Source organism: Cervus canadensis, chromosome 22, assembly GCF_019320065.1.
Source record: "Cervus canadensis isolate Bull #8, Minnesota chromosome 22, ASM1932006v1, whole genome shotgun sequence".
NCBI classification, from domain to species: domain Eukaryota; kingdom Metazoa; phylum Chordata; class Mammalia; order Artiodactyla; family Cervidae; genus Cervus; species Cervus canadensis.
The window spans coordinates 17,919,289-17,942,049 of NC_057407.1; the positions used below are offsets into that span (position 1 = coordinate 17,919,289).

At 36.9% G+C, this 22,761-nt stretch overlaps 1 protein-coding gene across 19 annotated transcripts in view; it reads right to left on the reverse strand.

The window, feature by feature from the left end:
* CFAP20DC (CFAP20 domain containing) overlaps positions 1-22,761 on the reverse strand; it is a 261,187-nt gene that overhangs the window by 115,417 nt on the left and 123,009 nt on the right. For 17 of the 19 annotated variants that reach the window (XM_043441990.1, XM_043441989.1, XM_043441972.1 and 14 more), the window contains 4 exons: positions 15,103-15,267; positions 2,916-3,052; positions 2,083-2,245; positions 253-369 (listed from right to left, as the gene is read on the reverse strand). In XM_043441990.1, the coding sequence (XP_043297925.1) occupies positions 253-369; positions 2,083-2,245; positions 2,916-3,052; positions 15,103-15,267 (582 nt within the window). The remainder of the gene's footprint in view (positions 1-252; positions 370-2,082; positions 2,246-2,915; positions 3,053-15,102; positions 15,268-22,761) is intronic. The other 2 variants (XM_043441979.1, XM_043441974.1) reach the window with 1 other exon arrangement.

The window sequence follows — 22,761 nt, forward strand, 5'->3', positions numbered from 1 at the left end:
CTTATTCAGCCTCTGAGAGTAGAAGTAGGAAGTCCTTCACTTTGGGGCACTGTCTGTTTAATCCAACAAATCTCTGTCAGGCTCTAGAGCAATTCTTTTGTAGAAAATTTGATTTCCATAATCCTTGTAGAACAGACATTTATATTTTAAATGAATTGGTTCATAATCCTTTGAAATTTACAACCTGCAGAGAGAGATTGCATCGCCCTGAATAACACACAGATATAAGACAGTACTGAGTTAGGGCCCTACCGCTGGGTGTCTCTGTCCTTTCTCCGCTGGTGCTTTTTAACCGAAATCTTCTCCTGTTGTTATTCTTATCGGCTGACGGTTCTTGAGGGGGATGCGGATGCATAATATGCAGACTGGCTGGTACATTTTCATATCAAAGAACAAAAAGCCAGAACAGAAAGTACTATATAGTTTGAAATCAACTCTAAATGTAATTATAGCCATAATGAGAATGTTCATGTATCATTTTGACAAAATGTAAAGCTGTATAAAAAACACAACTTACTTCTTTATAGGAACTAGCTATTTATTTCTATTCCCAATATTAGAACTGTATCAGGTTCTCAAAACTACTAGTGCATTTTATTCATGTAATGTAACCATATAGAGAACTAGAAATAATTTAGATTAATGCTAATCATGCAACATGCTATATTAGAAAACACAAAAAAATTAAATCTATGGCCAATGCAGAAAAATTATTTTTTTCCTTTAGAAGAGTATGGCCAGCTATCATTCAAGAAGCACTTAGAGGCTAATTTCCAAAAGAACCCTGGAGAAATGAGATCAATCTTGAAGAATTCTTAATTTCTGTAATAATAATAATAATAATATTCATAGCAGCAGCATTTGGTATTTACTGAATACTTACATTCTTGGCACAATACAATGCGCTTGACGGACTGTTCTCACTGAATCCTCAAACTGACCCTTTAAGGCAGCTGTTATTTCTTATTACTACTAGTGATAGTAGTAACTGTATCCTTACTGATGAGGAAACTGAGGCTCATAGTTTTTAAGAAAACTGATCAAGGTCTCACAGACAGTGATAAAACTGGGACTGAATATCTGTTATTAATTTCCTCATCTCAGTTTTATATTCCAATGGAGATATAGTCTCTAACAGTGATCATTAATTTCTAAATCAAATGAACCCAAGTGCCTCTCCCCTTTTCAATGCTGATAAAAGTCAGACCAGTAAAAGTGGACAAATTGACAGGGAGTGGTAAGCCTTGGGTTCTGATTTCCATTCTTTCCAATAACTAACAATTGCAAACAAATTGCAAATCACTTAGCCTGTTAGCCCCGAACTCTCAATCTTATATAACTTGGGATAAAAGTCTTGTCTTTACTAATCGGGTTATTTTTTGTAACAGGGAGGGATAATAAAGTGCTCTTCACAAATAGAAGATTAATTAAAAGACAAAACTAAGAAAACTTAAAATGCACATGGGGTTTGCAAAATATAGCAATAATTGGATACTACATTTTATCACTAGTCATCAGAAAGTAAAAACATGGGGGTACTATAGCAATGTAAAATAACAATAAATAGAATGATAGGTTCAAGAAGATTATATATACATACATATATATATGTATATATGGGAGAAGGCAATGGCACCCCACTCCAGTACTCTTGCCTGGAGAATCCCATAGATGGGGGAGCCTGGTTGGCTGCAGTCCATGAGGTCGCTAAGAGTCGGACACGACTGAGCGACTTCACTTTCACTTTTCACCTTCACACATTGGAGAAGGAAATGGCAACCCACTCCAGTATTCTTGCCTGAAGAATCCCAGGGATGGGGGAGCCTGGTGGGCTACTGTCTATGGGGTCGCACAGAGTTGGACATGACTGAAGCGACTTAGCAGCATATATATATACATATATATATGTGTATATACATATAAAAGTACACTATTCTAAACATATTTCAATATCTACCACTATTTTCATTTTTAAATGATAATTCTCTGAACTTAAGATCTAATCAAGAATATAACTATGAGTTTCTTATTAACGTTTCTCACTGTTTTCACTAGCTATCAATCTTTATGCAGAATTCTTACCAAGAACAGGTACAGTCTGCTTTATTTGGCCGATATTTTCTTTATCTCTTTGTGCCTCAGACTCAGGTAACAGCAAGGTTAACATTTCTGCACTGTTAACACACTTCTCTACTGTAGACTGCTGGTGTGATCGGTTACTTTTAGACCCAACAGATCTTATTGTCTATAAGGAAAAAGAATTAACTTATATTTTAAAATACAGGAACTGCATTTATTTCTTGTAGAATCTACACAGAAGAAATAATAGTTGGACAAATAGAGTAAGTTTCAAAAAAAAAAAAACAAAGGGAATGAGAACTTTAAAAAGTTGGAGAGGGAAATTATGGTAGAAAATTAGAAAGAAATGGAAGGATAAATATAATGTGACATAAAACAGAAGACAAGCAAATCTTATAGAAACATAAATTAAAATGTGCTTATTTGCCACACTCCATCTTTAGTAGGTAGGGGTTGAAATGAAAATCACTGTGTATGTCAGATACTCAGAGGAAATTAAAAATAAAACATTTGAGAATCTGTTCATTGTAAGGTATCTGGTGATGATCCAACTCCTTTTTGAAGGAGACCACAAAATGTGCTCACATATATTTGTCTTTAAGTTTTGTGAACATATTTAATGAAAAGAATACTCAAAAGTGTTAACTGTGTTGACATGACAGAAAGAAAACAGTTTTGGGGTCTTCTAAAATCCAGAATTTCTGTTCCAAATTTATTCAAGACTTATGCTTTTGGCATGTAGTCTCTCTCCCTTCCTTTTGCCCTCTGAATGGGAGAAAACCCTTCCCCTTCCATACCACCCATGTTTAGGTAAGCTCTTCAAACCTTGCTCCTACCTCATTGGATAGCCTCATGTTATTTCTTCTGCCAGAGAGTGGAGGTGGTCCAAGAACTTTGGATCCAAAGGCAATATGACAAACATCTTGATGTTTACTGTTGCGTGTGCTAACTGCTCCTCTGTTAATGAACTGATCTGTTTTGTAAAAGGAAGGTAATAATAGTCCATTAATGGCCGTAATGGCAAACACTATGTTGCAGTATTTCTGAAAGCACAATCGAGGGGACATATGATCTGAATCCTCCCTGCTTTAACCCACCCACCTTCCCAGGGCACTTACAAAAGCACAGATACTGAGGTCCAACATCAGATCTATCAGATCTGCATCTATCAGATATGCATTCAAGAATTAGAATTTTCCTGGGGAGTCTAGAAATCTATAATCTTCACAGGTTCCCCCAAGTGGTCTTTGTGCTAAGTATCTTATGAGAACCACTACCACAAATGTTTTTCCTCATAAAAAAAGGGAAAAAAAAGAGAAAAGGAACCTGCTGAAAAATATTGTTTTTTCTCTTTGAGGAAATAATTAAAATAAAACTAACTCAACTGAACAAGTATTTCCACACTCAGGCATTTCCTAGAAGTTTTCAGTGACACAAAATGGACAATACACATTGCCTGCCCTCATGGAGTCTGAAGGGAAGTGATAGTATAGGTAAACAGGGAGCTTTACCTTTAAATAAGGAAGACCAGTGAGAATGAAGAGGAAGTGACTTCTTGAATAAACCCTGAATGAATGGTAAGATCTCAAGAATAAGAGATATATAGGCTAGTGGCTCAGATGGTAAAGAATCTGCCTGTAATGCAGGACATGCATCCCTGGGTCGAGAAGATCCCCTAGAGAATGGTATGGCAACCCACTCCAGTATTCTTTCCTGGATAATCCCATGGACAGACCAGTCCGGCAGGCTACAGGCTATAGGGTGGCAAAGAGTTGGACATGACTGAAGCAACTTACCACCATGTGTCCAAGGCAGAAGAAAGTAACTGAATAAAGGCATGAAAGAATAAAAGAGTAAGGTATGTTTGGGGAATAATGAAATCACCAGCCTAGCTGGAAGAATAGGGTTGGGTCACAATGAAAAGGGCCTTAAAATGATAAGAGCCTATGCTAAAACTGGTAGGCAATCACAGAATAGGCAGGGAATCACTGAAGGTTTTTGATTCAGGGAATCATCTCCACTGAAATGCTGGAGAGGGTGTGGAGAAAAGGGAACCTTTCTACACTGCTGGTGGGAATGTAAATTGGTGCAGCCACTGTGGAGAACAGTATGTGCTGCGCTTAGTAGCTCAGGTGTGTCCAACTCTGCAGCCCCATGGACTGTAGCCCACAAGCTCCTCTGTCCATGGGGATTCTCCAGACAAGAATACTGCAGTGGTTTGTTGTGCCCTCCTCCTCCTTCCCAACCCAGGGATCAAACCCAGGTCTCCCACACTGCAGGCAGATTCTTTACCATCTGAGGCACCAGGGAAGCCCATGGAGAACAGTGTGAAGTGTCCTTAAAATAATAAAAATTGAACTACCATATGATCTATCAATCCCACTCCTGGACATATACCCAGAGAAAATCACAATTCTAAAAGATACATGCACGCCAATGTTCACTGCAGCACTATTTACAATAGCTAGGACATGGAAGCAATCTAAATGTTCATCAGCCAAGGAATTGATAAAGATGTGGTACATATACCCAATGGAATGTTTCTCAGCCATAAAAAGTAACAAAATCTCACCACTTGCAGAGACGTGGATGGACCTAGAGAGTGTCACACGTAGTGAAGTAAGTCAGAAAGAGAAAAACAAATATCATATAATATTACTTACGTATGGAATACAGAAAAATGTACAGATGAACTTATCTGCAAAGCAGAAATAGAGACACAGATGTAGAGAACAAAGGTAAGGATACCAAGGCGGGGGGGGATAGGATGAACTGGGAGATTGGGATTGACATATACACACTACTATGCATCAAGTGAAGAGGAACTAAAAAGCCTCTTGATGAAAGTGAAAGAGGAGAGTGAAAACTAAGATCATGGCATCTGGTCCCATCACTTCACGGGAAATAGATGGGAAAACAGTGGAAACAGTGGCTGACTTTATTTTTTCGGGCTCCAAAATCACTGCAGATGGTGATTGCAGCCATGAAATTAAAAGACGCTTACTCTTTGGAAGGAAAGTTATGACCAACCTAGAGAGCATATTAAAAAGCAACCTTTGCCAACAAAGGTCCATCGAGTCAAGGCTATGGTTTTTCCAGTGGTCATGTATGGATGTGAGAGTTGGACTGTGAAGAAAGCTGAGTGCCGAAAAATTGATGCTTTTGAACTGTGGTGTTGGAGAAGACTCTTGAGAGTCCCTTGGACTGCAAGGAGATCCAACCAGTCCATCCTAAAGGAGATCAGTCCTGGGTGTTCATTGGAAGGACTGATGCTGAAGTTGAAACTCCAGTACTTTGGCCACCTCATGCGAAGAGCTGACTCACTGGAAAAGATCCTGATGCTGGGAGGGATTGGGGGCAGGAGGAGAAGGAGATGACAGAGGATGGGATGGTTGGATGGCATCACCAACTTGATGGGCATGAGTTTGAGTAAACTCTGGGAGTTTGTGATGGACAGGGAGGCCTGGTGTGCTGTGATTCATGGGTTCGCAGAGTCAGACACAACTGAGCGACTGAGCTGAACTGAACTGAACTGAACTGAACTGATTCTTAAAATTGATAGCAAATGAGAACCTAGTGTGTAGCACAGGGAACTCTACTCACTACTCTGCAGTGACCTAAATGAGAAGGAAATCTGAAAAAAGAGGGGATATGTGCATATAGCTAATTCACTTCTTCGCACAGCAGAAACTAACACAACATTGTAAAACAACTATACTCCAATAAAAATTAATTTAAAAAAAGCTTTTAGTCCAACACAAGGAACATCTTTCTTTAATTAAAGCATGTCTAGTTGTTGTGGTTGTGAATTTTCTGTCATTTTGAAGGTGTTTGAACATAAGTCTGGAAAGCTATTTTGCATATTATAAGGTAGATTCTCTAATTTCTATTTTTAGCCTAGTCCTCTCTTCTGAGAGTCACTTGTTCTATCCAGTGGCCTTCTTGATCAGCTTCTCCTCAATGTATCAAAGACACCTAAAACCAAGAATCTGGTCTAATGAATGGCATCATAAACAATTCAGGTTGAAATGTCAAAATCTTGACGTGAACCTTGATCCAAGAGACCATCATCCCTCTCCTGGATGATCACAAAGCCGTTCAACTGATCTACCAAGTTCACTCTGGCTTCCTGTCCCATGGTCTCTCCAAAATGTAGCCCAATGGTCTTATATCAACATCTAATTGAATTATTCCTCTTTGTCACTTAAAACTTTTCAATGGCTTCCCTGCCACTCTTAGGATTAAGAAGAAAGCCCTTAACATTGCCTGCAATAACTTACATGTTCCAGTTTCAGTTTAGCCTTAACACCTCCCATCTTCTGCTCTGGCCTCAGTTCTTCCTACCTATCAGAGCGTTCATGCACGCTGTTGCCCATGGCAGGAAGGATCTTCCTTCCCCTCTTGGCCCTTATGTTTCAGATCATGTGTCACTTTCTCAGACTAGTCTTCCCAGACCCCTCTGATTAGGGTACCCAAATTAGGTACTCCCACAAGCTTTCCCTCACAGAACGTGTCAGACTTGTGCTTTCACATGTGTTTATGGGATTCTCTAATGATGTATATTTCAGTAGATATAAACTCAGAGGTCTGCTTTGTCATCCCTGATTTGCTAGCCTACTGCTTGACAGAGCAACACACCTTTGCTGAGCAAACCAAATGAATCATAAAGTATAACGGGTCAGAAGGGAAGTTGGATTAAATGACTAAATGTTTCTAACTACTGTTAAAATTTATTTTTAAGAAAAAATCTACCTGAGAGTTTTATGTGTGAATTGAGGAGGACGACTAGATGGAACAACTGCCAAGGTGTGGGGGATGAAAAAGAAGGGTCAACAATAACCAAGACATAGATACTTACATGAACTGAGTGGCTTTCAACTGCTGCAGTGCTATGGCACCAGAATCAGATGCCTAACTCAGCTTACATGTGAAATTTCCCAGTGTTAGCAAATGGACTTGACTATGTGTGCAACTGCATCTTTTCAGTCATTTACAAACAACCATTTGGAGTCAATAAAAATATTGCTAGTTTCTTAAGATCAGCAAAAGAAAGAAATGACATTCAAATTCCAGGCCAGTTGGAAAAATCTATTTCAGACTCATCATTTGTACCTTCTGTGACCAAACAGAACAAATCCTAGACTACTGAATTTGTTCTCAAATGTGGATTTTCCCAGAAAGAAGAGCCACTGAGAGTCCTCAAGGGGTATATGGGATATGGCATAGGCCTATATGGGAGTTTTCAATACCAGAATAGAAGCTTTTTTTTCTTTAACTTTCAATCATAGAAACCATTTGCTTATCGGCATATCTTTCTGTTCAAACATCATACATGTGTAGTTTCTTTGATTTTTTTCATATTCTTCATCTATATACAGGTTTCCCCCGCCCCCCACAACAATTTAAGTTTCTTTGAGTAGAAAGACCATTTATCTGGTACTCCATGTACACTCCTCTGCTGAGTCCAGCAGAGAACATGGTAGACAATGAATAAATCTCACCAAAATTGTGGATAGTATCCAAGATTAAAAGATAAACTTTTGGGGGGAGGGAGTGTCTTAAAAAATTATACTGTCACAGTTCCAGCTATAAATTCCTAAATACCTTGAATTTCTCAGAGGAATCTCTTGCTTAGCAGTGGACAGCCAATGGCTATTAAAACTATAATTAAGCTTGATATAATTCCTTAAAGCACAGAGAATAGGATGTATTTTATAAGAGAGTCTACTATAGGATTTCTTTAAAGAGCAATCTACCACTGTGTGGTTAAATGGATAGCTATTTTTTAAGTTTTACAAATTTTAGCGTACCTTTTTCCCTCCACAAAGCAAAGTATACCATACTCCACCATTTAGTTATTTCTTTAATTAGCAGGCCTTTAACAATTTATTAGTACAATTAACACATACACATTCTTAAAGCCTGTTTCACTTTAATGATTCTGTTTATAATCACATAAAAATTGTCATAATTATCTATGTAAACATGCATCATGCTCTGTATCCACCATAATAGGGTCCTAATTAAAAACTACAAGAAAAGTAATTTAGACCTTTGGTTTCTAAAATAAAAAGTAGAAGGGACAAAGTTTCTGTAATGAGAAAAAATCTTAATGAAAGAAAACTACAAGCAGAAATGCATGCCTTTTGAATTCTAAAAGGAGTTCTTTTAAGAGCTGATATCAATATGCATAACAGAAGGTTAAAAATCAAGATTAGATTAAAGTCATGCTCTAGGCATTTCATTTTCTTGAGTTTGCGGAAAATGAACTTGGTGTAGGTCAGAGATGTTACCATTAATTATTTTGCTATTTTACTGAGGGGTATAGCCTTTGTAGTTAGATTATAAAACCTGAGGGTCTACTCTCTAATTGTCTTTTAGAAAAATAAACATTCATTTTTGTCCCAAGATACAATGTTCTAATTATTATAGTCATTTAAGTTTGCAAGGTTTTCAAAGTTTAACTAGAAAAACCTGCTGAATCTTCAACTCTAATCATTGAGAGGTCATGCTCAAGACTTACATCTATTATCTAACAATCAAATCAGAATTGAACCTGCTACAAGAATCCAGATTTTTGAATTGGATTTTTATTATAGGTACACTGTTATCAGGAATATCAAAAACACAAAAAGGCTGATCTAGTACAGCAATACTATTTTAGACAAAGTAATTAAACTTTCTAAGCCTCACCTTCATTCATAAGATTGAGATAATAGTAGTACTTAAATCAGGCATTTCTGTTAGATTATCTGAAACAATACATGTAACATACTAAATACTGTGCTTAACAGGGAGTCAGTGCCCATAAATATGCTATTAATATCTTTCATCTTGAATAAAATTTAACAATTTATGAAGTCCATTCACCATCATTTATTCCTTCATCCACCAATTCTTTCAGTAGTGACTGAACACCTAGTCTGGGCAGCCATTGCTCTAAGCACTGAATAAGACAAGGAATAAGGTGGACACATAACCTCCTCCAAGGCACTCACAGTCTCACAAGGGAGACTGATACTACAGCAAATGAATCATAAATAAATACATGATTACAACTGTGGTAAGAGCTATGAAGGGAAGGTTCAGTGTGTTCGACAGGGGGCTGGTATCTAGTCTTTACGGTCAGGGAAATGACATTCAATTTGAGATCTAAAGGATGATGGATATGATGATGTGTACATGACCTCTATGGAATTTTCAATCACTTGGTGTGATATTATTCCACCTCTACAGATGAAGAAACTGAGGCTCACCGTGTTTATAGAGATTTGTTCCCTCAGAGCCTGGGCTCAGACCCTTGGTGCTCTCTTTTCACCACACGTGGTGAAGGGGCTTAGGTGGGCTGGGGGGGCATTGCAGGGGATTCTTTCCTTGTCCACTTTTTATACTCTGGGCAGTTTTGTAAAGCAATTGAAACTTTTTGGTTTGCTATCTGAAAAGTGTGTCCAATAGTAATGATCTGGGTAAACATGAGAATTTTATGAACATGATAACTAGTATATTTGATGAAGACTAATGGGGTCCATCAATAACCTCAGATACGCAGATGACACCGCCCTTATGGTAGAAAGCAAAGAGGAACTAAATAGCCTCTTGATGAAAGTGAAAGAGGAGAGTGAAAAAGTTGGCTTAAAGCTCAACAGTCAGAAAACTAAGATCATGGCATCTGGTCCCATCACTTCATGGGAAATAGATGGGAAAACAGTGGAAACAGTGTCAGACTATTTTTTGGGGCTCCCAAATCACTGCAGATGGTGACTGCAGCCATGAAATTAAAAGACACTTACTCCTTGGAAGGAAAGTTACGACCAACCTAGATAGCATATTAAAAAGCAGAGATATTACTTTGCCAACAAAGGTCTGTCTGGTCAAGGCTATGGTTTTTCCAGTAGTCATGTATGGATGTGAGAGTTGGACTGTGAAGAAAGCTGAGTGCCGAAAAATTGATGCTTTTGAACTGTGGTGTTGGAGAAGACTTTTGAGTCCCTTGGACAGCAAGGAGATCCAACCAGTCCATCCTAAAGGAGATCAGTCCTGGGTGTTCATTGGAAGGACTGATGGTGAAGCTGAAACTCCAGTACTTTGGCCACCTCATGCGAAGAGCTGACTCATTGGAAGAGACCCTGATGCTGGGAGGGATTGGGGACAGGAGGAGAAGGGGACGACAGAGGATGAGATGGTTGGATGGCATCACCGACTCGTTGGACATGAGTTTGAGCAAACTCCAGGAGTTGGTGATGGACAGGGAGACCTGGTGTGCTGCGATTCATGGGGTGGCAAAGAGTCGGACACGACTGAGCGACTGAACTGACTGACTGACTGAATGGGGTTCATGAGAAATCAAGAATAGAATATAATACTGTAATAATCTTTTCTAGAGAGAATAAAGTGGTGGTATTGGGGAGGGCCAAATGAAGTTGCCTGAATGCCAGGCAGGCAAAATATAGTGACAAGAAATCACAAGGAGAATGTGGGGAGAACTGTGGCTAAATTGAGAATGCATATCCTGTGCAAAGTACACTAATTACAAGCTTTTAAAATTTAAGAAAAATGTCTATTCAGGTTTTCTGCTTATTATTTTTTTTTAATTGTGGCATTTCTTTAACCAACAACCCTAAACCAGGGAATACCAGAAGTCTGGCTTTAGAAAAGAAGAAATTAGAGTGTCTCGCTTGTTCCCGAAGACAGAACCTAACTCTTTTTTCTTTAAGATTCTACTTTACAGCAGATATTGTTGCTTGATTTGAAATTTGCTTTCATAATGTCCAAAGCAAAGAAGAAATTCTATTAAAGATCTCAGCAACGCCAACTATGGTTAGATCACTATGTCATGGTTTTGCTAGATGCTTTCATTTATGTGTTTGCAATTGAGCTAGGAGATAGGGATGTCAGTCTTCTTATTTAAAGAGGACTAAAAATCCAGTAAGATTGCTGCTGTGGAAAGGAGGGCACTTGGGAAAACTATGTCCTAATTTTTAAGCAAATTACTAGTTTTGATTTGTGCTTAGTGGACCACTGCATCTTGTCATTAGCAGCTGAATGCTCAACTTCAATAACTAGATCTTATTCTCTGGTTCAATTAAAGTGGGGTTCCATTAATGAAAATAAGATCATCAGATCCTACAGTCCTCTGCAGACTAACAATCATTAGCTAACGTGCACTGGGAACTGATAAAGTGAACAGTGCAAATGTGTGGTAACAGACATTTTGGAAACACAATTATTTTATTAATTTCATTAAATGCTCTTGATCAAGTTACATGACACTCAAAAAATGCACTCTAAAACAGAAGGTTCAAGGTTTCCTTTTTAGCTCCGGTGAACATGCCAGAAAGCATCCATAGGAAGCAGCTACTTCTTTCTGTAGTGGCATACTGGGATCTCTTAGCATGCACACTTATAATAAAAGATCACAATTTACGTTAAGTACTGTTAGTTACAAGAGCACCCAGCCCCTTTTCATGCAATTCAAATCTCATCATGGGGAGCCCATATTTTAGAAAGACACAAAAACAAATACTTCAAATGAAGAAATACTCCTGGTTTTTCCATGATTAAAAAGTCTGTCCTTGGGCGTTAGTCATTAGCTACACCTTTCAAATAAAATCTCTCACACAGAGAACAATAATTTGTATTATAATCACTTATAGTAAGGTTCAAAGCCCACAAATGTCAAAATAAACAACTGAAAAGTATTTGCAGAAAGCGAACTACAAAGTTCGATGTACGTTCATGTAAATTTTAGGTGCTGTACATGTGCTATGAGATTTCCTTCAGATGAACAATCATAAGCTGTGTGGTTATAAATTAACATAAGTACATCTGAGTTTCACAGGACAGAAGAAATAAGCTTTTCAATGGTGATTATTAATTTTCTGTATAAACAACTCATGTTGACTATCCTTATGCACTGAAAGTCCATATATAGAAAAATATATACTAACTTAACCCTCTTCTACAAGCTGGGATTGAACATGGCCTATGAAAAAGTTTGTTTAATTATAATATTGAGTTAATGATGCATTTAATATTTATTCAAATTTCTCTTTATTCTCTGGCATTACAAGTGTCCTTGAAGTTTAAAACAAAGACACAAAATATCTGGATATAGACTTGCATTTTCATTTAAAGACACAACTCTTAAAACGTTAAGCTAGAGAGACAGAAGAAAAAAGAAGCATTTAAAACTACAAAGAGCTACCTGATAGGCTTTGCAATCATTTCTGTTATGGAAAGTTATCACAGCCTGTTAGATACAGACAAGAGTGTTTGGTTATGTGAAACACTCTTCCTTATTGTATTCTGTGGAGACTTTTCCATTAAGACTGAATTATGATGTGAGGTGTTTACAACGGCTATCTGGGTAGTGAGAACTTTTATATATTTTCCAAAGGTTCTGTAATGAACATAGATTGCATATATTCTCTTTCTCTCCCTCTCTATCTAAAGATAGTATATATAACAAATATACAAATTCTCACGATCTGTGTTCTCACTTCTATCATAAATTCTTGCCTAAAGATGGCAACTGTCAAAGCAGGTGATGGAAATATGGGGGATTCACTATGTAGTCTCTCTACCTTTTTGTGAGTTTGGAAATTTCATTACAAAGGACTGAAAAATATAGTGTCAAATTCTCTTACAGGACTGATACTGAAAAAGTTAACAGAATGGTCCCAAATCTCTAGAAATATGCAATAAAAATGTACCAAGAATAAATGAATATTGGATAAACAGAGAGTAAAAGTGAGTTATGAGTTTGAGCAAGCCCCGGGAGTTGCTGATGGACAGGGAAGCCTGGTGTGCTGCAGTCCATGGGGTCACAAAGAGTCAGACATGAATGAGCAACTGAACTGAACTGAACTGAAAAATGAGTCTGTTTTTGTCACTCATTCATCTCATCATTGGAGAAGGAAATGGCAGTTCACTCCAGTATTCTTGCCTGGAAAATCCACTGGAGAGAAGAGCCTGGTGGGTTACAGTCCATGGTGTTGCAAAGAGTCAGACAACAACTTAGCATGCACACAATGCATCTCATTATGGTCATCTCTTTTCTCCTCTTTCTACTTTGACCACTCTTGAATTTTGACAACTCTCTCTTCCCCACCTGTTATCTGAGAACCAACACACCCTACTAGTTCCCTCACTCCTCACCATGATTTCTCCCAAGGTTATCACCTTTGTGGGGATAGGTGATCCAGTCACTCATTCAGGGTTCTCAAACCTGGTTGTACGTCACAATGGCTGGAGAAGTTTTTTTAAAAAAAAAAAAAACCCAGCCGAAGGCAATTAAATCAACATTTCTGGGGGTGAAGCATAGACATTAGGGGAAAAAATTTTTTTATATCAGTTATTTTTAAAATTTCCCAAGTGATTCTAACATACAGGAAGCTGAGAACTGCTCATCTGAATAACAGATTTCTTGATCTGTAAGTACTATTCACTTGTTTGGTCAATAGCTATGGGTGTCCAATACAGAGGTAGAAAACTGGCAGCCCTGGCATGTTTTGTTTGACTCTAGGAGTGTTTTTAAAAATGTTTATAGAGTTTAGACAATATTTTAAAATTGTCAAAGAGAAGGGGACAATAGAAGACGAGATGGTTGGATGGCATCACCCACTCAATGGACATGAGTTTGGGCAAACTCCAGGAGATGGTGAAGGACAGGGAAGCCTGGCGTGCTACAGTTCATGGGGTTGCAAAGAGTCGAACAGGACTGAGCGACTTTACAACAAATAGTGTTACAAACACTGGGATACTGAGTTCCTCTTGAAAAAAAAATGAAAGATCTGGTGAGACTGTGCCTGTGTTCTTGCAAGGCAAAATATGGCTAGAACTGAACTGCAGCTGTCCCTTCTAGGCTGAGAACGAGAATCCAGTTTGCTGTAGTTCTCACCACTCCCTTACGGCTCACTCACAGAGGCTGGGTGTTAACTGCCATGTACTGTATCATTTGTATCAGTTGTTGATATTACTGTTTCAACAGTAGAGCACAGTCTCTTTGAAACACTATCTTACTCTTCCCTCATTGCTCCTCTCCACTCCCAACATGGCTCACTGCAGAAGTAGAAAATGTTTCTTTCTGTGGGTCAGATGTCCAGGCATCCGGCTCACTTCACTCATTCCTGTTATCTGACTGGCTACTGTCATATGAGTGTGCAGCACCAGGCCAAATATATGGCAAACACTGTGTTAGGTGGTAGGAATATAGAAGAATGATGTACAGTGCCCTTTTTGGAAGAGTCACACTTAATTGAGAATGAAAGAATATTAAGTAAAAAGTATTGCAAGGAACAAAAAGCCATCACAAAAGGAGAACAATGCTTGTTAAGGCAGAAGAGGTGGCATTTGAGTTGGATTTAAGAAGACAAATTGAGTGTTTTACCAGGCAGAAAGGCAAAGAAGCCATTTTAGGCCAATGAAACAGCAATCTCAAAATAAGAACATGTGAAAGCTGCAGAGAGTGGTCAGAAATTAACACATGGGGAATGAGAGAAAGGGTCTGGAGATCAAACTGCAGAGTAAGTTTGGAATAAGGGAGACTGACTTTGTGTGAGTCCCCAGGGGCATTTTTTCATTCTGTCTTCTAAGATAGTAGGAAAGGCATTAAAAGTCTTTAATCAATGGTTACATTTCTATTTCTATTATCAGAAAGAGAAATCTGACAGCAATGTAAAGATTAACTGGGAGGGTAAGGTTAAGTGACAGTGGGGACCCCAACAATGAAAGTAGAATAGGATCAGATTTGAGAGATGACTTGGAGGTGTAACTGGAAGGGCTTGGACACATATAGGAAGAGAGGAATAACCAAGGATGTTTGACTTAACATATAAAAATTGAGAAGCTATTTTAGTTGCTAAAAAAGAAATTTAAAATGATTTATCACTGACAAGAGCTGATGTCAAAGTGATTTAATATATAATCTCAAGCTATGAAGCATTATTGCCAGGCTGTTCCACCACCCTCTACTTTTTGGCCTTAAAAATAAAGAGGCTTAAACTTTAGGACTTGAGTACATACCTGATTCTGCTGAACTCAGAGGATGACCCCCAAATTTTATTTCAGTTTGGCGGAGTTTAGTCATGTTTAGCAGCTGTGTCACTTGTGGAACATCTGTTGTTAGTTGGCAGCTTCGTGGAATGATGTCTATAGGTTCATCTGTTGGAAAGGGAGCATCATGTCCAGCTGGAAATAACGACAAACATTCATTCTCCAAATGTAAGCAATTTCTGCTGAATGGACATACCTTATAAAGGAAACCAATTAAAGTAAAACATTTTAGAGTATGACTTTGGATGGGTTACTCACTGTTATACAGTCTTGGTTACCTTATCTGAGCATAAATAATTTTAAGGTTTACTTTCTAGGATTGTAGAGAGGATTAAATGAGAAAGAGTATCAACATACGGAACAGATTCAGAGACTTCTGCAATGGATGAGAGCACTGACTGGAAATATTTTATATATATATATTTTAATACTAGAGTAGGACTCCAAAGAACCAGCTGAGTATGCTCAACAAAAATTTCTGGGATTACACTGCCTCGTTTATAGAAGGTCACTAAGTACAATGACATTATTGAGTAACCACCTAGAGCCATTATATGAGTCATTTATCTAACTTTTCATTTTGAAATAAATTTAGACTTACAGAAAAGTTATAAAAATAGTACAGAGTTCCAATATACCCTTTACCCAGCTTTCCCTAATGTTAACATCCAATCTTCAAATAATTTCAAAGAAAAAAGTAGTTTAATTAGTGTAGTATTTTTATTATTATAGCTTGTATTTCGAATGATATTTCATATTATTCATATATATTTATATGGATATTTAAGTTTTCATTATAATAAGTTTTCTGTTCATGTTCTTAACCCATTTCACTACTAGGTTATTTTAAAAAGTTATATATATGACCTATCTTGTGGCAAAGATATTAAGCTTTGTCATATGTAGCAAGTAGGAATTTAGTTGATGTTAACATTCCAAACAGCAGTTTTACTATGTGCATCAAAAGCCTTAAAAATGTCCATGATATTTCACTCAGTAATTTCACTTATGAATCTATTCTACATTTAAAAAATCAGAAACTCAGATGAAGGTCAATATAAATGTTTATAATTTCTGAAACAACTTGAATTTCCAGTTAAGAGTTTATAAGACACTGTATTTACAAAGATGGGAAAGGTTCAAGATAAGATGTTAAATGAACGTAATATATCCTAATCTCAGCTGTAGAAAATTGTTCAATGAAACATATGGATAGGAAAAGGACTAGAAGGAAATATACCAAAATGAAAAATAACTTTCCCTGATTAGTCTAAGCATAGTTTTTATTTCTTCTTCATAATAATTTAATTTTTAGTAGGAAAAAATTTCTACTTTTAGAATCTAGTGGAAAAAATTTGGTTTGTGCACATGTGAATATGAATAGTAAGAAAAATTCGACCAAATTCATCCCTCAAAAATATCCTTCTGTAAGTATAAACTCTAACCATGTTTATAAAGGCAAATTATGTTAGGTTTTTGTGCATCCAAGCCGTGGCCATTCCCTAATTAGATTTTAATGTCCTAATCTTGAAAAGGAAAATGAATCATTTAACTAAAAACTTAAATGCTCATGAGCAATGTAATGGTTTCTAAGTGTCCTAATGGTCCAGTCATTACAAATGCCACTGAGCTTACAAATCTTAGTTTTCAGGTATTCTTTGTCCATTCATTTCTTACTTGTCATTGACATTTAGAAAGCCAACGGAATTGAGTAAATGAACTATCAAAATAAAAAAAAATTTGGAAAGTAAGTAAACTAACTCTCTCTCTCTCTCTCTCTCTCTCTCTCTCTATATATATATATATATATATATATATATATAGACATGTCATTTCAGACTTCTCGAGGTAGAAAAAGATAATTTCCACATCGGTGCCAATATTAGTAAACTGAGATTCTTATATTAATAGAGAAAGAAAATTCAGTAGGCTAATAAGAACCTGAAATAAAATGCTGTATTCTGAATCCTATGAAGAGAAATTATAGAAACTTTAGCTCATAGGGCTTGTGTGGATGGTACAGGGTACAATACCACACACAATTTGAAATGTATCCAAAAGAAAAGCTGAATTTCCAACTAATAAGAGACAAATAGCAAATTCTGGTAACCAAAAACCCACAAGTTTTTATGAAAGATAGAACAAAACAGAGACTATTACAAAACTCCAATCTGAATCTTACATGACTGTGGTTGACATGCAAATCAGATTTCACATTAAAAGGATCAAATTCCCTCTATATCATTTTTCCTTTCTCTATATAATAGACTCTCTCTTTGGTCTCAGAATTGTCTTACTACTTATTGGATTATTCACTGAGGGAATGAATATTGTGGGCAGTATAAAATAAAACCTTCAATAAAGGGATAAATTAGAGAAAAAACCACTGATGTATTATTTTAAAATAGAGCCTAATCATTAAGTGACTACGGACTGTCAAACTTCCTGAGATTTTGTATGGAAAGTTTCATTTTTGAGAAAGAGGAAAGAAGCTTTAGTCTCATTTTTCTGTGATCCCAAACTATGAAGGGGCTTTAAACCAGGTAGCTGGATGTTCTGATAGACCCAAATAGAACTTAACTCATCTCCCCACCAACCACTCCCCCTTCTCTAGGCTCAATTACTAGGTTATATTATTTTATATTTTTAGCAATTATGGCTTAATTTAAAAATAAAGACTAATTCCAAAAATAGTACAGATCCTACACAAAAATGAAATAGTGCTGAACTGTATTACAGGGCATGGTCTACCTGTAGTCGTTCATTTACTCATTTTATCATTCAGTAAATTCTTACTGAGCCTCTACTATGTGCCAGGTACTCATCTAGTGGCTGGGAACATAGTGGTGAGCCAGAGTTGACTCTATGATGGCCTTATTAAAGCTTATACCCAGCAGAGAATATGAAACAAGTTATATTGCAGTTAATTATAATTGTGTTAAATGCTTTGAAAGGAAAGTTCAAGATGTTATGAGAGAAATAATCGGGGAATCCAGCTTCATAGGTTGCTAGGGAAAGTATTCCTGATAAAAGAGACATTTAAGCTGAGTCATAAAGGATAAGCAGAAAGTGGCCTGGTGAAATGGGGTGGGAGTGATTATTCAGGTAGATGAAACCACTTTTGAAGACCCTGAAGACAGAAAGACTTCGGTGCATTCTAGGAAGTGAAAGAAAGACAGTTCTGCCACACTGAATAGTGAGAGAATCCCAGTGATTATATTTAGTAAAACACTTGGCTCAAATGGGGTGCTTAATAAATGGTCATGAACAAAAGCCCCTTAATAGCAGTCAACCGAGATTAAATGCAGCTGCCCAGTCTTCTGTTTTTCTTCTTCTGTTGTTCTTTATTCAGCTATATCCTGAATAGTACTCCATGCACATTTTATTTGGATATTTTTCTCCCTAGATGGCAAATAACAAATCAAGCAGGCAATCAGATACTAAGGGACGGGAGCCTGTCATGTTGTTCTTTCATACAAGTTCTGTCTCCAGGGCAGGGGCTTTGTACGGAAACATGCAGACTGCTTAGTTAATGTTTGAAATATGGTACAATAGAATTTGAGCTTCTTTTGCTAACACATCTGAAAGAACATTATGTAGGCTAGAATGGTCAGCTCAAAAAGGCAAAATGGTATGTGAATAAGGCTCTGAGAAAGCTGACAGATTTGCTCATACAGCATCCAGACACAACCAGATGGTAGCTTTTTTTTGGACACCTTTGCTCCCAGTAAGAGATAGTGTATTACTGCGATGTTTGAGTGACTTTATAACCCTGTTCTCCTTTCTTTGGACATAAAGTCCTCATAAAATGAACCATTCTGTGGTGTTTAATACCTTTGATGAGGATCTTAACTAGCTTTAAAAATTAAGTCATCAATTTTAACACATATATAAAGCACTTTATGCATTAAGAATAATCATCCCCATTTTATTGGGGGGGGGGAATGCCTTACAAAATAGTTAGATTTATAGATCTGTTTCCACTACAGATACTCATAATTCATTGTAGTTTAAATAAGAACCAATTCTATAATAATTCACTGATTCTGGATTCAACTTTATTCATCTTACTTACTTGTAGTGCCTAGTACAGTGCCTTACTTATATCAAATCTCACTTCTCTGAAACATCACTGAGAGTGAAGCAGAAAACACAAAAGTTTCTCACTGCCAAAATATTTGTTTTTGTTTGGGCTGCTATAACAGAATACTGTAAATTGTGTGGAAATGTGTAGAAATAACAAATTTATTTCTCATAGTTCTAGGGGCTGAGAAGCTTAAGACCAAGACACTAGCAGATCTGAGGTCTGATGAACATCCTATCCCTGGTTCAGAGATGGCTGTCTTCCTTCTGAAACCGCACATGGTGGGAAGGGAGAGGGAGCGTTCTGGGATCTCTTCCTGTGTGCATGTGTCAGTCGCTCAGTTGTGTCCGATTTTTTGCAAACCCATGGACTGTAGGCTCCTCTGTCCATGGAATTCTCCAGGCAAAAATACTGGAGTGGGTAGCCATTTCCTTCTCCAGGGGAACTTTCTGACCCAGGGATCGAACCCAAGGCTCCTGCATTGCAGGCAGATTCTTTTACCATCTGAGCTACTAGGCAAACCCTGGATATCTTATTAGAGAAGACATAAATTTTAGGGGGACACATCTAATCTAATTAATTTAACAATATTGGTATAAAGTTGATTCATTTTTTAATTCATTCATCTACCATATAACTATCAGATTTGTCCCTGGGCCTGATATGGATTCAAATCCTTGCTTTATGGAGTTTACTGTATTAATGCAGAAAGATCTTAAGAAGCTGTATATCACAGCAGTTAACAGCACAGGCTCTGGAGCAAGGCAGCCTGGGCTCATGTGCTGGCTATACCAAGTGCTTGTCTGATCCTGGCATCGTAATTACCTTGCTCTGCCCTGTTCTCCGTATCTGTGAAACATGGATATGAAAATAACACTTCCCTTACAGGGTTACTGTGGTGATTAAATTAGTTAATGTATGAAAGGATAAGAATACTACCTGGTACATAGCAAGTGCTATATAAATGTTTATTATTAGTAATAGCAGATACTTAAGAAAATTATTTCAATGGTGAAGACACCACTGCATCCCGGTATGTGTGTTTTTCTTTTGTTTTGAGTAATAAAAGGTTTTGATGTTTAAAGGAACTATGCAAAATCTTCACTATCCTGAATGAATCATTCCATTTTGGTTTTTAATTGAGAAGAAATTCATTTTAATAAAATTAATCATTTTATAGTAAAAGATTCAGTGGCATTTAGTACATTCACAGTGAACTTACCCATTAACCTGTATCTCCCCATTCTCTCTGGTCCCCAGTCCCTGGCAGTCACAAATCTACAGTCTGTCCCTATGGATTTATCTAATATGGATATTTCATGTGAATGGAATCATATAGTATGTGGCCTTTTGTGTCTGTGTAAATAGTACTTAACAATTTTTGTCAATCCACTCATCCAGAGATGGACATGTGGGCTGTTTCCACATTTTGGCTATTGGGGATAATGCTGTTACAAACATGCATGCACATGTATCTGTTTTTTGTTTGGGGAAGTATATACTTCAGAGTGGAATTGCAGGGTCATGTGGTATTGCTGTGTTTAAGATTTTAAGGAACTGCCAAAATGTTTTCCACAATGAGAGAACAGTTTTGGTTTCCTATCAGCAATGCTTGAAGATTGCAATTTCCCTCCACATTTGCTAACACTTATCTTCGATTAAAAAAATTATAGCCATCCTAGTAGGTATAAAGTGGTATCTCACTGTGGTTTAAAATTTTATTTCCCTAATGAACAATGATGTTTAGCATCTTAGGTTTGTTGGCTGACATCTGTTTTATCTTCTTTTGTGTAACTTCTTTGGAGATATATTTAAGACTTTTGATCATTTTGAAAAACTGGGTTGTCATTTTGTTTTTGTGTTATGTATTTCAGATTCTAGAATATATCAGAATATATATGTATAATTTATTTACAAACAGAATATATATTCTATCAGATATGTGTTACAAATATCTTCTCCCATTCTGTAGGCCATTTTTTCATGTCTTCACTTGATCTTAGTCAAAAGGTCAAGAAGCGATTTTTCACTTTCTTGATAATGTCATCTAATACACAGTTTTTAATTTTGATAAAGTATAGTTCATCTACGTTGAATATTTTGTTATTATGGTTTTGGTAACATATCTAACTGCCAAATTTAAGGTCATGAAGATTTATCTCTATTCTTTTTCTAAGACTTTAATGGTTTTACCTCTTATATTTAGGTAACTGATCCACTTTGAATCAATTTTTATAAATTGGGTGAGGTAGGGTTCCCCATTTGTTGAAGACACTATTCTCTCCCCATTGAATGCTCTTGGTGTCCCTGCCAAAATCTGATGTATGCCTTTATTTCTGGATTTAACTCTGTTTCATTGGTCTATATGTCAGTCCTAACAACAACTCCTTTGATTTTTGTAACTTTGAGACAAGTTTTGAAATTGAGAAGTGTGACTCCTCCAACATTGTTCTTTTTTTTCAAGAATTTTTTGGATATTCAGTCCTCTTGCAATACCATATGAATTTGAGGATTGTTTTTTCCATTTCTGTAAAAAGGCCACTGATATTTCAAGAGAGACTGAATTTATTCTCTAGATCTTTTGGCATGATATTGAAAATCTTAACAATATCATGTCTTCCAATTCATGAATGTGGGATGTCTTTCCATTTAGGTAGGTCTTTCTTAAATTCTTTTAGCAATGTTTTATACTTTTCAGTGTACAAGTCTTTACATCCTGGATTAAATTTATTCCAAGGTACTTAATTATGGGTACTGTAAATGAAATTGTTGTCCTTAGAGGTTTCGAGAAATAATATTTTATTATAAACAGTATTTATAACATTTAATTACAAAATATAATAAATATCTTTGAATAATTCTGAGCCTTGATACAGGGACACTGGTGACTGATTCTTGTGGGGTCTTCTACTGGCTGTCAGGCACCTCACCCACTTTACTTCCCCTGGGGTGGTTTGCTAGGCAAGGGCATTGTGAGTTCAGCTCCTCTCTGGGAAGGAGTGGAAATGTAGCCTTAAATTGACAAGATTTGGGTATGATGTGCATTCACCTCACCTGCAGGTGAGGAGAGAAGTGGGAAAAAACTCAACAATGTTAATTATTAAAAACACTAAATCATTTTACTCATTGTGGACGGTAAACTTGGGCAGCGCTGACGAAATGGCAGTCAGAGGACTGGTGTTGAGTTCCACCTTCTGCAGCCTCAGCACAAGATGCCTCATTTCCATGGACCTTCTTTTCCTTATGTGTATAATTAAGACACTGAATTAGATGATCTTTAGGACCTTTTCCTGATCAATGAGTCTATGAAGACATCAGTACTTCTAATTTTTTTCTGTCACCTTTGAAGGGATAATTTTCTTCAGATTGCTAGACACCCAATAAAGGTTTACTGTATAGAGATAGTGAATGAATAATTGGAACAGTTAGCTAGCCCTTACTTTATTAATTCATCAAGCATTTATGACACGTTACTGGTGCCAGGTCATGTGCTAGAAATACAAATGTGGATATCCAATTTTAGCCCTCAAAGGGCCCCTAGTCTT